This window comes from Typopeltis vanoorti, chromosome 3, assembly GCF_054136105.1.
Source record: "Typopeltis vanoorti isolate ZY-2024b chromosome 3, IOZ_Tvanoo_1.0, whole genome shotgun sequence".
NCBI classification, from domain to species: Eukaryota; Metazoa; Arthropoda; class Arachnida; order Uropygi; family Thelyphonidae; genus Typopeltis; species Typopeltis vanoorti.
In genome coordinates this window covers 105,299,436-105,314,665 of record NC_143551.1, presented here as the reverse complement: position 1 = coordinate 105,314,665, position 15,230 = coordinate 105,299,436, and the positions used below count along the sequence as shown (strand labels likewise).

General features: G+C 34.9%; 1 protein-coding gene across 2 annotated transcripts in view; it reads left to right on the top strand.

Annotated features, from left to right (window-relative positions):
- The window catches only part of LOC150108440 (ubiquitin carboxyl-terminal hydrolase 15-like), a 337,668-nt gene that overhangs the window by 7,088 nt on the left and 315,350 nt on the right, over positions 1-15,230 (top strand). For both annotated transcript variants that reach the window (XM_090390782.1, XM_090390781.1), the window contains exon 2: positions 5,118-5,245. In XM_090390782.1, coding sequence (XP_090246908.1) covers positions 5,118-5,245 — 128 coding nt within the window. The remainder of the gene's footprint in view (positions 1-5,117; positions 5,246-15,230) is intronic.

Here is a 15,230-nt window from a genome sequence, read left to right as displayed (position 1 = left end):
TCTTTTATAGAGGATCCTGGTGTCCCTTGCTCTCTTTCCATTCATTAGGAATCTTGCCTGTGCTGAGACTCTGCTTGAACAGCCATGCCTAGAGGCATTGCTATTTTGCACATTCCTTTTGCACCCATGCTAGTATCCCATTCAAGCTTAACTACTGCTTGTGAGTGGTGCTCTCTCACATAGCTTTAATACTTTTAACTTATCTACTTCTAATCTTTCATGCAGTTCACTCCTGGCATCCAGAGAGCTAATGGGTTTGTGTGAAATATATCCTTTACTAAAGTGATCACTTAATATCTTCTGTTTCTTGTGTATGGGTGACACTTTTTTACCATCTGCATTCACTGAGGTTATTCTTCCATGGATTTCCTTTAGTTTGTTCAGCTGACTTCTTTTCACAGTCTGATTTTGTCTTTATCATTGGCTGTCATTCTCCTAGCCTCCTCTTTATAGTATCGTAGAGTCTCATCTTTCATCTTATGATAACAAATTCACAATATGCTCTTTTGTTTTTCAGCACTTGTTTCAAAGTATTGTTCATCCATTTAACTTTCATGTAGTTAAATACGGCTCCATCTTAGGGACCCTTTCACCAAATATTTTGCAAGCACTGTTGATTCCTGTGGCATGCAATTTCTAATGATGATGCTACCTCAATTTGCCATCTCGGTTTATTATAAGTACTTGCATTTTAGTTCAGCATATTCTCTTTCTTAGTCAAAGTTCTTACATCTCCCAAGTCGACTGCATGATCACTCACGGATTGGAGGCATAATGGTTACTCAATTAAGGACAAATTATCAGTTGCTGTTAATAGATCCAATGTTCTTGTACTGTGAGTCCCTCCCATCACATGTTGCTTAGGATAGTTATCCCTGAGTAAATCTATATATATTCATTTTTCCTAATTTTGCACGTACTTTCTCTGCTCACCCTTCAGCCCTCAGATGATCATAGAGACCATGATCATCTGAGGACTACAAAGTGCATAGATAAATCTTATGTATATAAGGATGACTATCATTATGGATGATTTCAAGTATGGGAAACATAAGATTTATCTATATGCATTTATCTATGCACTTTGTAGTCCTCAGATGATCATGGTCTCTATGACTCAATGTATATTTTGTCCTAGTAACCTCCGTAACAAACAGCATCAAACCCATTTTTTTTTCTATATTACTGACAGTACCATCATTGGAAATTCCTACTGTGGATTTGATTCTCCTGCAATCATTAGTATTACTCCTCCAGCCTTCTTATCGTCCATCTCTTCCCTGAATAAAACTCAACTTATCACATTCTATTCCTGCAAAAATATACTTCAGAAATTTGATATAGTAATCTCCTGTGTTTCAGTAGAGAGAGGCTGTGAAGAAATTATATGCAGAATTATATATGTAAAATTATAGGTAGAATTCAATTTGGTTGGATAGCTTTTGGAAAATGCCATGAAAACTTCCCAATTTGCCTTAAAAGAAAAATATTCAAAGTTGTATAACTTCTGGTCATGATATATTGAAGTGAAACATGGACTTTGATTAAAAAATTGACTAACAAGTTGTGGATTACCCAGAGGAAAATGGAAAGTTCATTGCTTGGTATTACTATTCTAGATAGAAAGTGCAATTCCTGACATTATAGCAGCAATTAAAAGAGCAAATGGCAATGGATAGGACATATTGCAAGAAGTAGCACTCAAAAATTGACAAAGTTGATATCAGAATTGTGTCCTAGAGATGTAAAGAGAGCTACATGAAGACCAAAGAGACAGTGGGAGGATGAGATTAAAGAGATGGTTGGAACTCAGTGGTACAGAAAAACTCAAGATAGGACTGAATGGAGGGTCATAAAAAGTAAGGTGGAGGCCTTCATCCAGCAGTGGACAGAAAATGACTGATGAAGAAATGTATCCTTGCCTGTTAGTCAGGTCTTACTAATGCTTATTTATTCATATGGGTTCCCTTTGGGGGACAGATTGGTTGACCCCTCCTAATGAGGAATTTAATATCTATATTTTATGACTATAAGTTTGTGTTTGTGTTCACAGGACCAGTTTGCCTAATCTGAGAGACAAAAATCCAGTTTCTAGGTGAAAAGATCCTCTACCTCCATATGAGACTCACTAACTCACCTTTAGCCATAAGAGACCAGATAAAGGTTCCTCACGTCATGGACAGGAATTGGACCCAGATCTTTCTGACCAAAGGGCTTCCTCTATACCATCTGAGCTTACGTAGGCTCTTACTAATGCTTATAATGTTTGGTTTCAGTATATCTACCAATGATGAGAACTCCTTGTCTTTATTCTTGATTGTTCTGGCATTAGATATACACATAACCAATCACCTGACTGAAAGTTGAATCTTGGACCTTCTGCTATTTCCAAAGTTAACACCTTTCTTTCTTGACAGAACTAGTCCTGCATTTTCTGAAGTCATCCCTAACAAGCAGATATTCTTCTCTCTCTCTCTCACACACACACCAGAGTGGATATTCTTGCTTACTTAGTGCTTCAGTAATGTTATAAATCTTTGCACTGGTTGCTCATCCAATATATAGCTGATCATGGAATTACCATATAGGAACTAATCATTTTTTGTTCATTTCTGTTATCTTTAACCTTCCTTACTTTTTATGCCCCTGAAGAAGGTGGACAAAAAAATTCTGAATAATTTTATGAGGAACCAAAAATCAACTAAATAAATGCTATAATATGACTGTACATTAATAGCAGGAGATATACTAGAGTTGGCAATAAACCATTCCAAAATTTTATTTGGGTAAATATGCTTAAACAGTAATGGTAATGAATTATTGAATTTTAGTATTTGCAATCATTTAAAAATAACATTTATTTTATTTTTTTTTTATCAGGGGAGGGGAAAATGAGATCTGGATTGTGAAGAAGTTTATTGTTCATAATTTTTTGGATAACTGAGATGAAATGAACACATTTGGACAGTAGTGGAATGGCTAACTTTTCCATTTTTGGAATGAGCTGAAAGATATATGCTGAATGGGTAACGATGGAATTTAAAGACAGAATTGGGTATTAATTTGTACCTTCAGATATGCTTTTAAGCTATCAGCCATTCTGCCATCAGCTGAAGACAAGTTAGAGCCATTATCCTTTCTAGGTGAACCACCAGAGGAGTTCAGTACTGTGGTCAGAGTATTCTGTTTGACCATAGCATTTAAACCTGTAGGAGTAAGGTATGGTTATATAGAATGTTTAGTGCACGTACACAAAGATATATCAGATATTTAGAGTTTAAGAACTCATTTCCCAAACCACATAGTCAGTGCATGCCACAGGATCCAGTAGAAGAAGTTGAAAGTGTGATATATTAAATAAATTCCTCTAAGAAAAGTTCAGAGTTATTCAAATTAAGTGGATATTGTATCCCACATTATTTCTTAGCTGAATAAGAAACTCTAAGATAGGAAATCTAAGAGTTTCATGCTGAATATAGAAACTATATAAAGTTTCGGCAAGTCCAAGCATAAGCCAACACCTGGTAGTACATGCCGGGGCAACTCGTAGTAATGGTGGATATACATTATGGGAAAATACTCTGGGCAGTGATCGGAGCTTAATCCACCTTTACTAGGAGTTGCCCCAGCATGTACTACCAGGTGTTGGCTTATGCTTGGACTCGTCGAAACTTTATATAGTTTCTATATTTGGCATGAAACTCTTGATTTCCTATCTTAGAGTTTCTTATTCGGCTAAGAAATAACGTAGGATACAATATCCACTTAATTTGAATAATTTTGCATTGCCGAAGTGAAGCCTGTTTGGCTTTTTATTTCAATTGTTCAGAGTGGTTGTGAGCCAAATATTCCTTTTACTGGATGCAATTGATAGGAGGACAGTTAGCACATCACCACCATTTTGCAGTCTGGGATAAGAAGATACCTCAGCAGAATGATAGTATGCATTGGCCTTTATTTCCTTTCCCAGTAATGCTCGAGAATGGCTATTGATATGTAGCCAAAATATTGAGGAGTACAGCCTCCTGATCAGAGCATCCCAAATCCTTTGGAACCTTTTTTTTTTTATTATTATTATTATTATTGTAATCTTTGCCAATGAAAAGTTGTTTACTGTTCTTTGCTAATAGGAAACTTATTGTTTCTTTGAGGATCTGCTAGAAAAAAAAAGGGAGACATAACGACATCTCAGTAGGAGTGATATCTTAACTTTAAGCATCAGGACTTGTGAACTTTTTAAAATACTAAATTTAATTTTTCAGGCCAAAATAACGTTATATGAAATGAGCTATCACACACATACACGGTCAACATTGCGTTAATATGAAGGGCATTGATAATTTGACATTTTAAATTAGTTATTGCTTGTTATTTTGCATAGAATTATTAATTTCTCTCTTCACAGTGGTACTTGCTGAGTACCACTTTCAGAATGTTCCATTTATGTAAACAGATATATACAATAGTTGTGACTTGATCTGCAGAGTAATAAATCTTTAGTAAAAGGAATCCATGCTACATAATGATGATAGGCTTAGGTGCTTTTTTATGTTGAGCCCATACACTAGAGATCAACCTATAGTGCATTAGTACCGTGTATGGGTAGTGGGTTGGGGTACGAATTCATAAAAAATCTTATATATATCCAGGTATTAGTAACCAAAATTAGTTATTTATTCTGTTTCTTCTGGTATTGTGTATACCAAAAAACATTATCCATGCTATAGATGGATACAAACTTTTTATATATCCAGGTATTAGTAACCAAAATTAATTATTTATTCTGTTTCTTCTGGTATTGTGTATACCAAAAAACATTATCCATGCTATAGATGGATACAAACTTTTTAAGAAGTTGAAGTAATGTGACTAGCACATTAGTACTGTGTATGACTAACAGATATGACATAGCAAGACAACCTTTGAAGGCTTATTGCTGTATTTGTGTTCTATTTAGGATTTTTGATAAAATATTAACTATTCAGTGACATACATTTACATGTTATTATATCATATGACACTGAATAGTTAATATTTTATCAAAAATCTAAATAGAACATATCTGTGAATACTTTATTAAGATGTTAATAAATACAAAGCTTTCTACTTTTCCTTAGGTACTTAGTTGATAATAAATGGTTTAAACAGTGGAAGAAATATGTTGGATATGACAGTTGGGACACATGTAGTATTGGTGAGCATGCAGCACATCCTGGTCCTATTGACAATTCACCCCTTTTTAAAGGTATTGTGATTTTCTTTACTTTCTTATATCATTATTATTAATTCCTGATATGTACTTTCAAGTTGCATAGTGTTATTGCATGGTTACACCACTGCTGGCTTCATGTCAGTGATTTTAATACCAAATTAATCTGTTATTCACCAGGGCTCCAGTATTATCAGATATTACATTTTGGTCCACTAAAGCATAACTTTTGACATCAATGTACCTAGATCATGGTCTTCTTCTTGATCTTTTTCTTGAAAAGGTTAGCAAACACCTCTTTTACTAACATTTCCTCTCCCACACTGTTTAACTTTAACCCCATCTATGTGAGGCACTCAGTCACGGTGGAAGGAATCTTCCAATTATAGTACTGGCCCTTTTCTTCTTGTATTCTTTGCTCTACTTCTCTTGAATCTTTTACATTCTCCTGTAGATCACCATTGCTGGGATCCAACACTTGTCTCTGTGTTTGCTGTATGGTGTGACTTATGGATGTCCAGAAAGGGATCAGTTTGTCCAGTAGGTTTGCCTCGAAGAGTCAAGTGTTTTGTAGTAATTCTCCTTCCCCACAGTCTGGGAATGGGACTTGAAGCTTGCTGTGGTACCAGGGCAGCCTTACCATTCCACTCCCAAGTATAGTCATTGTTTGCTTGTGTTAGTTTTAACTATTATTGTTTGTTTCCTTACTTTTTAGTGTTTCATGGTATGCTAGAAATCTTCTCCCTTATCCTTACTCAACTCCGTTCGAAAATAGTTAAAGTACCTACAAACACAGTATTTTATCTATCCTTGATTCCTCTGCTACTGTAATCTGCTTTAGCTAAATCCTATCCCTTCGGTTGGTTGTGGGTGCAAAGCTCAGCAGACAAAGAGTCTGTCTCGGGCTAGAGTCAAGCCTCTTTGAATGCAAAGTCCGGAATTAACTCCCTTTCAGAATTAAGAAAAATTTGCTTGATAATGCTGCACCATCTTATTTCCTATACATGAGAAATCTCCTTGTCATGGAGTTAATACACAGACTATTTTATGATTCTAGAATCTAGCATACAGCAATCCCAATTACAAATCCTTAACAAACTTATTCTATATGCAGTCGTGGCCAATCCCCCCATGTTTGAATTCATACAGGTTCTGATTTTAGTGAGTGATGCATTGATTTTAGAGATCAGGCAAATTTATAAGGTAAAGAAAACATGAATGTTTATTTGTTTATTCATTCTTTAGCTCGATATACATTAATCAAAGGTTCACTTAACTAAACTGAATTGCACTTGCACGTAACAATTATTAACTGGACAAAATAGAACTACAATCAATACATCACAATATGAGACAACATCAAATTTAAGTTGTCCTGCTTTTACTCATGTAACACAATTAAACTAGCGAATATCTCGTTCATCTAAGGCTAACAGACAATGGCATACCTGAACAATTCAATGTCAAACTCTACTACTATGCACTTTTAGAGTTACAGTAATTTATTGATAGGTTAAGTACTAGAGTCTTGTTACTAATTATCAAGTCCTATCACATAATCACATAATATATCAGCACTTTTCTGTACTTATGCTTAGTTCAGAATACAATGGAACTAGAAAGATTTTACATTACCAATCATCTGGTTCATGCTGGTATCTTCTCCTGATGAGTCCTTTGTGAGCACGTGGCTTGTTACCTCATTCTACAGCTTGTTGTCTTCGGATATGACCCTCTAGTGACTACGTTCATAAATCACCCTCTAGCCGATGTGGGAGAGACTGCTCTGCCTGGACAGGTCCTCGTGATTCGGCATGAAGCTTTGGTTCTTGCTGACTGTCTAGGTGTACTGTAGATATGCCTGGACTGGACCGCTGCTGACCATCGTCCTTCCCAACCGCTTGTGCCACTTCTACCAGTACCGAAAGTCAAAGGGAGATGAAGAACAAAAGGGAGCCCGAGCCAGCAGCGCTAAGCTTTTATACCTCCACGCTTCTGCTCTCCCCTACGTCACTGATTCCGCTCGGCACCTAAGCCCCTTACACTCGGTACTATTTTCTCCACGTGGATGTCTCGCATGCACCTCGCGACTGCCTTGGGTTATGTCTTTAAGCTGATTATTTCAATATGAACTTTGATCTAACCTTTCCTGTTCTAATATAATTCTTACAAAAATCCGATTCCTTTCGGTTATAAATAGGACAGTTAACAATATAGCAAAACAGAGGAATTTACAAAACAAAGGACTAATACGTTATTTACAATTTCATTTATACCTATATACAAGTACTTCTTTAGGAAAATTTATTTGTATCCTAGTTAAATCCCGAATGAAATGTTTTATGACAATTTAAACCTTTCATTCAAGATTCAACACTTGAGAGTTGATGTCCATATGTGGATCCATAGTGTTGAGAAGCTATGTTGCTGAACCAACTTTCTTTTCAGAATGAGTAATTTTTCCTCTTCATGTTATCAGGTCCTCTCAACCAAGTTCCTGAACTTGGTTGAGAGGACCTCACACAACTCTCTGGAAAGTTATACAGAAGATTCAACATTTCTACCCATTTAAGATACCCTGACACATGAGTTGCACCCAAAGGACTTTGAAAAGTCTACTGACATTCACTTGCTTGAGTGGAGTTGGGCACTGCATGGCCATGGATGATTTTTGTGGGGGAGTTGAGGCTCACTTTCATCTGAACGGAGTTGTGAATACCCACAATTTTTGGGTATGGGCTATGATAATAAAAAGGACATGGTAATAATAATGGTAAGTTCCTGCTGGATTTCTTTTTAGAACATAGACTAGTTATCATTACTATAGTGTTTTGTTTCAGTATAAAGATAAGCACAAATTCACATAGAGAGAGAGAGAGAATTTTGAATGGAGAACCTATAGAACAAGTCCATTTCAGCTACTTAGGCACGATTTTTAGTGAAGATGGTAAATTAAATATAGAAATAGACAGCAGAATCAACTAAGGTATAGTAGGGAGTCAACTGAATAAATTTATATGGAACAAGAGAGAAATTAGCCAAAATACTAAATTAGCTGTATACAAAACGGTATTCATGCCAATTTTAACTTATGGATTTGAGAGTTGGGTCAGAAGTAAAACACTGGACCAAAGACTAGCGACAGCAGATATGAGAGTTTTGAGAAAGATTAGGGGCACGAACAGATGGCATCAATGGCAATATCATATTAAAAACGTGGATATTGGGAAAGAACTTGACATTGTCAACATCCAGGAATGCATTAGCAGAGCTAATCTCAGGTGGTATGGTCACTTAAACAGAATGGGAGAGGAAAGATTAGCAAAACAAGTGTTCTCTGCCAGGTTGGCAGCAAAACGACCTAGAGGAAGACCAAGATATAAGTGGATTGATACAGTACAAAGTGCCTTAGACAATAGAAATATAAGATCTGATAATGTTGGAGTCTTGACAAGTAACAGACTGATTTGGAGGAAAATTGTAGATAGGAAGTTAGTAATGATGTAATTTTTCATGTAGTACTATCATATCCTGTGAATTGAGAACTGGGTATATATCAGGAATTTGATGATGATGAGAGAATTCAAGAATTAAGAAGTTTTATTGACACTATTCTTGTTGAATATGGTTTATCTTGACAATTCCTGGGAAATTTTTTCAATGCTTTTTGTCATGAGTCCTGGGGAAGAAAACAGCTCTAGACTCGAGACATTTCATAAATTTATGAAACAGAAAAGCATTGAAATTATTTTTTTTATAATTTTTAGTTTTAGTAACATGTGTATTGTGTCATGTAGATTATAGATGATGGTCAAAATTTAATTACAAATTAATGAAACTGTTTAATGACTGCACTAAATGCAATGTCATTTGTGTTTATTTTAAATAAAATACAATAATATCATTGTATGAGTAATATGACTATAAATCAAGTGCAACAAAACAGCCACTCCAAGTCAGTTCATTCACAGAACTACCTATTCTCGATATCAGATGGTTTTTAGTTAAAAACAAAAGCTCACCATCAATAGCCAATGGACTTTAATGCACAAATGTATAGGGAATTTTTTTTTTTTTTTCATTTTTACTTTTAAATTTGGATCATGTTTGATAATTTTTTGGCGAGATATAAATTACTTATAATTTTAATTTTTCTTAATTTTATAATTTTAATATTTTTACTTTAGCTTCAAAATAAAAGCACATCAACACAAAGTTTGGAAACATTTTAAAAATATAAAAATGAGGAAGCAGCTCAGTGCAGTTATTGTCCAAAGCAGATTTTTTCATGTAAGGATCAAACACTAGTGGACTGTTGAGGTGTTAAGAATGTATCCATGAATCACATTTCAAAAGAATATTGATTAACATACAAAAATCTTCAAGTAGCTCAAAAAGAGATAATGCTGATCAAGTTTAAAACTTTTTAAAACAAAAAAATTAAGTGAAAATGTATCTAGATTGGCTGTTGAAGATGGAATCTCAATTCAAACAATTGCCAGTAGTTCTATTATACAGTTTCAAATTATGCATAACAAATATGGAAATAGGCAATGGAATAAGCAAGGCTGGTGAACTGGTTGAATAAATTCTTATGGAATAAGAGAGAAATGAGTAACAACACTAGTCACATACAATATGGTGTTCAAACCTATTTTAACTTGTGGATCTGAGAGAGTCGGTGTAGTTTTTTTTCAGAAAAATGAGAGAAGTGAACAAATGTGTGTGGCAGCATCATATTAAAACTGAAGATCTTTAGAAGGAAGTAAACATTCTTAGCATTCTTTCACATGGCTGAAATACTCTAGCAGACTGAACTATAAGATACAACAGTATTGGAATCCTAACAAATACTGAATTAATATGGAGGAAAATTTTTGGTAGGAAGTCAGTAATTATAATATATTTGATTATAGATAATATATAAGTTTATTATCTGGCCGAACGACTGGTGCGAAGTAATCCTTATTCCCATTAAAAAAAAAGAGAGAGAGAGAAAGAAACAGCAAAAAGTGCAATAATTTTATGACAAGAATATGTGAGCAGAGCTAATTTTAAGGTCATTTAAACTGAATTGGGGATGAAAGGTTCATAAAAGCATGTATCTAATGCCAAGATGCCAGGAAAAAGATCTAGAGGAAGACTAAGATTTAAGTGGATTGATCTGTCTTAGAAGACAGGAATATGAGACTTGACAGTGATGGAGTACTGATAAAAGAGATTGTTGATCTGAGATTAGTAATAATTAGTAATAATCACTTAATCAAATGATACTAACATTATCCTGTATATTTCTTGAGCATACATATTAAGAGCTTGATGATAGTAATTTTGTAATTTTTCTTCCAGCTGTATTATCTCTGTTCCACCGATATCTGATTGTTCTCTCTTGACCTGCTCATCTGTTGAAAATTGTGGGGATGTGGCTTTATTTACCCTCATAAAATCATAGTCTATATGGCAGTGTCTTCCCGTTATAAGATGTTGACCAATCAACCAAAATTATCATCAGTCTCCTGATATGTACTCTCAAGGTGGGGGGGGGGATGTGCCGGCAACTATGACAGTACTACATGATTAAGTTTACATTATTACCAATCTCTTATCAGCAATAATTTTCCTTCAAATTACCAAATTACTTGTCAGTACCCTGATATTTCATATCTAATAACTCACTCTTCCAGGGCATTTCTTACTGAATCAGTCCACCTAGATCTTGATCTTCCTTTGGGTCTTTTTCTATCCTGTGTGTGTCAAGGCAGAGCTTTTATTTGAACTTATTTAAAAATGTTTTTATTTACTTTATGCAATGGTTTTGTTGATTATTACTGATTTTGTTGTAATGGAATACAATTAATAAGAGGATAGGATAAGTAGGCATCATAAAAAAAACTTCAAATGTGCATAGGCATAACACAAAGTAACGAGCTATTTGCAACACACACACATATACACTATCTACCAATAATTGTCCGAATAATCCTATTATTTGAAGTTATGGAACATTCCAGGTTCGTTAATAACATAAAAACTGGTGTACAGATAGTATGAAGTAGTATTTTATTGTATCAGTTGAGTAGAGGTGGCTTGGCAACACGATGTGAACTTGGCAACTTTTGAGAGAGGTGTCATCATTGGCTGCCACATTGGTGGCATGTCCATATTGTGCCATTGCCAACAAATGGAGATGTTCTGGCATCACTGGTGCTGGAAAACACTCAGGGTGGCTGCTGAAAATGACTGACAGGGACAGGGCAGTGTTAAAATGGGTGGCATGCTAAAACCAGCTACAATTGGCACATACCATCCTTGATGAGTTCCAGAGCACCAGTAGCACCATGGTGAGCACTAATACTGTACTCCATTTACTTGGTTTCCACAGAAGAGCAGCATCACACAAGCCAAACATCATAACACAACAAGGCAGCTTCATCTGGCCTGGTGCAAAGAGCATATGAACTGGATAATTGACCAGTGTAAAACAGTACTCTGGAGCGATGAATCAAAGTTCACATGTTTCCGGTCTGATGGTAGGGTGTGGAAGTGGAGGCATCCTGGTGAACGCTTGTTACTACAGTGTGTTGTACTCACAGTAAACTTTGGTGACTTGAGAAGTAATGGTGTAGGATGCATTCAGCTGGTTTAGAGCAGGACCACTGGCCGTTGTCCGTGGTTCCGTCAAGGCAGCTCAGTACCTTGATATTCTGGATAATCAGGTGCAGCCTACACTGGAGTTTTTATGGAATGGACCCATGTTACTATCAAGATAATGCCCCATGTCACAAAGCTGCAGCTGTTATGGAATGGTATGAAGAGATGGGTGTTAAATGACTGCCCAGAGTCCTGACTTCAACCCCATCAAACACCTGTGGGATGAATTGGAGCAATGATTGAGGTCCAGAGCAGCACGGCCTCGATCTATCACCAAACTCAGTGCTGCTTTGATGGAGGAATGTAGACAAATTCCACTCGATGTCTGCTACATATTGGTGGAAAGCCTCCCTCAAAGGGTGCAGGAGGTGATAAAAACCAAAAGTATACATACCTGATATTAGGATTCGCCTGTTGTTATGAATTGTAAATTGCTAAAGTGTCCAGACAATTATTGGTAGATAGTGTATTTATTTTGTACGGTAGCTTAAAATAAGCCAATTGCCCACAGCAGCAGTTGGCTTATTTTATACCTATTGTTGGAATATTGCAGAATGTGAATTATTTATAGTTGACATTAAAACTTGAATGCAACTATTAATAATTGTTTTAATTTTAATAATGGATTTTATTTTCCAGAAGTATTATTTTTTTTTTATATATATATATTGATTCTAAAAATGTAACTTGAAGATTTTCTCAGTTGCTTCTGTGTCTTGTAACATCACTGGCTCAAACATTGGCTTATGTTTCAAAGCCAGTCAGAATTTAGAAAGCCCACTAGTTTAATTATAAATATGTTTGTAGACCTCTTTGTTTTATATTAGTAAGAGTTTTTATGTTGATCAGCATCTGTTTATAGTAGTACAGAAGAAATTTTGACTTTTCATAAGAGTGATTCAAGGTATACTATAAATGTTACAACTTAAAAACTTATGAAAATGATCATTCATAATTAATAAATAAATATGTGTCATGTGTCAGTGATAAAATATAATATGCTTTTCTTGTCTAATAGATTGATAAATACTAAGTAGTTAACATACTTCTGTCAACATCTGGATTACACAAGGTAAAAATAAGCCACAGTATTAATACAAGTGTCTAAATTCGATTGAACTCATGACTATGATCTGTCAGGTGACCCAAGTTGACACCTGACTGGTGAGCTAGCACAAAATTTTTCAAGTCTTGTTTATTGGCAATTGTAAAATATCTGCTAGTTATTTAGCAAAAAATCAGTTTTTTGCATTTGCTGTAATTAAAAAAAAGGAAACATTTGTAGTTTTATATTAAAATTAATATGAAACTCTACTACAGTTGTTTAAGACATTTCTTAAATGTCACTGAAGTTAAAATGACTTGCCTGCAAATTTTTTACTTCGCAATTTTAAAGTTGACAAGCAACTAATGATATAATTACACTAGGCTAAAGTAATTGAACAGGTGTATTTTCCTTGTTTACCAAAGAGTACAGTGTTACTTTCATTTTTATCACCATATTGCTTTGCATTGCTAGGCAGAAGCATGCATCTGTGAAGTGGACATATTTCTGAAAATGAAATATTGATAATAATGGCTGAATGAGAACAGCTGTTGATGTGAATAGGATAATGAGCATACAAGCCTTCAAAAAGGGGGTTAAAAAGAAAAGAGGACGAGATACTAAAAGGGGGGGAACTGATTATGTTATAAAGTACAATTTTCTCCGGGGTCTGCATGCTGATTTTTGCAGTCTTTGCTTGTTTGTTAGTGTATTTTAATAGAAAAGTACTAGTTCTTTCTGCTTAAAATCAGTGTAGATTTCCAAGTGAAAACAAACTAAATTCATTTTAGCATTGTTTAGAATAATTAAAGGGATTATTACAAAAATCTGCATATGCTCTTTATGATATTACAAGATATTACTACTTTCAAGATGTGTGGGATACCTTTATGGGCCTGTTAACTCAGTGGCGTGCACGTTTCATTATGAACTGTACTTAGTTTGATTGATCCACCATTGTGAAAAGAGATTACTTTGGAAAGAATAAATGAGTTTGTTAAAACTATTTTTAGTCTTTAACCAACCTAATGGAGATAAAAGAAAAGTAAATGGACTGTTTTTATGAAATGTTTGTGCTGGTAGCTTTGTTTTGATAGGGAAGATGTTAACTAGGACCCTGATAAACTTTTAACTCTAAAAGAGTAACTGCTTTTTGTGTTTTTATACAAAAATTATAAATTATTTTTATGAATAAAAATATAATTTGAATTTCTTATCTCACTCAATATCTTCATTTTGTCTTTGTAATAATTTCTTTATTAATGTATTGCATGGACAGGTATCAGAAAGTGATATATAGAGGATAGGGGAATGTGAATCTGCCAGATTTAAAATGACCAGTGGAGTGCCCCAGGGATCAGTCATCCTTTGACCATTGTTGTTTAATTTGTACATTAATGATATTGGAAAGGGCATGACTGGTGATCTTCGATTGTTTGCTGATGATGCAAAGATAGGCAAGATAATTGGAGATGCTACTGATATATAGCATTTACAGGATGATTTGAATAGACTAGAATTGTGGGCAAACGATAATGGTTGTCACTTCAGTGTTAGTAAGTGTCAAGTTATACACTTTGATGTGATGAGATATCCAACAACATATTATATTGTGGGAATTAAGTTTGGAGTAAATGATGAGGCTAGAGATCTTGGAGTTATTGGGGGACAGGAATTGATGTTCAAGGGTTACATAGCAAACATTGACATATAAAGATATGGAACTCGTTTTAGCCCTTTACAAGGTCTTACATTCCCTCCTGGATTCAGATGGAATAAAGAAGCTGTGGAAAGAGAGTTACAAAGATGTCAGATTTAGGGAATGTAAATTACAAGAATAGATTTGGAAGTGCATACGCTGCTGACACTGGTAGACAGGAGAAAGAGGGATGATATAATAGAGGTATATAAACTTTTAAGAGGGCATTATAGAATACCGGTCGATAAAATATTTCATTAAATGCAAGGTGGTGAGAGGACAAGGGGCATCCATGAAAATTAAGTTTGTATGCAGTTAAGAAAAGGGTGGAGTGAGAACTAGATTTTTCTCTCATGAAACCATTAGTGACTGGAACAGTTTCAATTCTGGAGTAGTGATTGCATCTAATCTGAATGAGTTTAAGAGAAGGTATGACAGCTGATATTGATGATGTATGGTCTCCCTCAATAAGTTCTTGACTCCTTTGTGCTCTACTACTACTACTACTAATATGAATCTTAAGGGGACCCATCCAAAAAATAAATAAAAATAGTAACAAATTCCCTGAATCTAAACTTTGCATTCACATAATTTGTCACTTTTTTTTTTTTATTAATTTTTTGGAG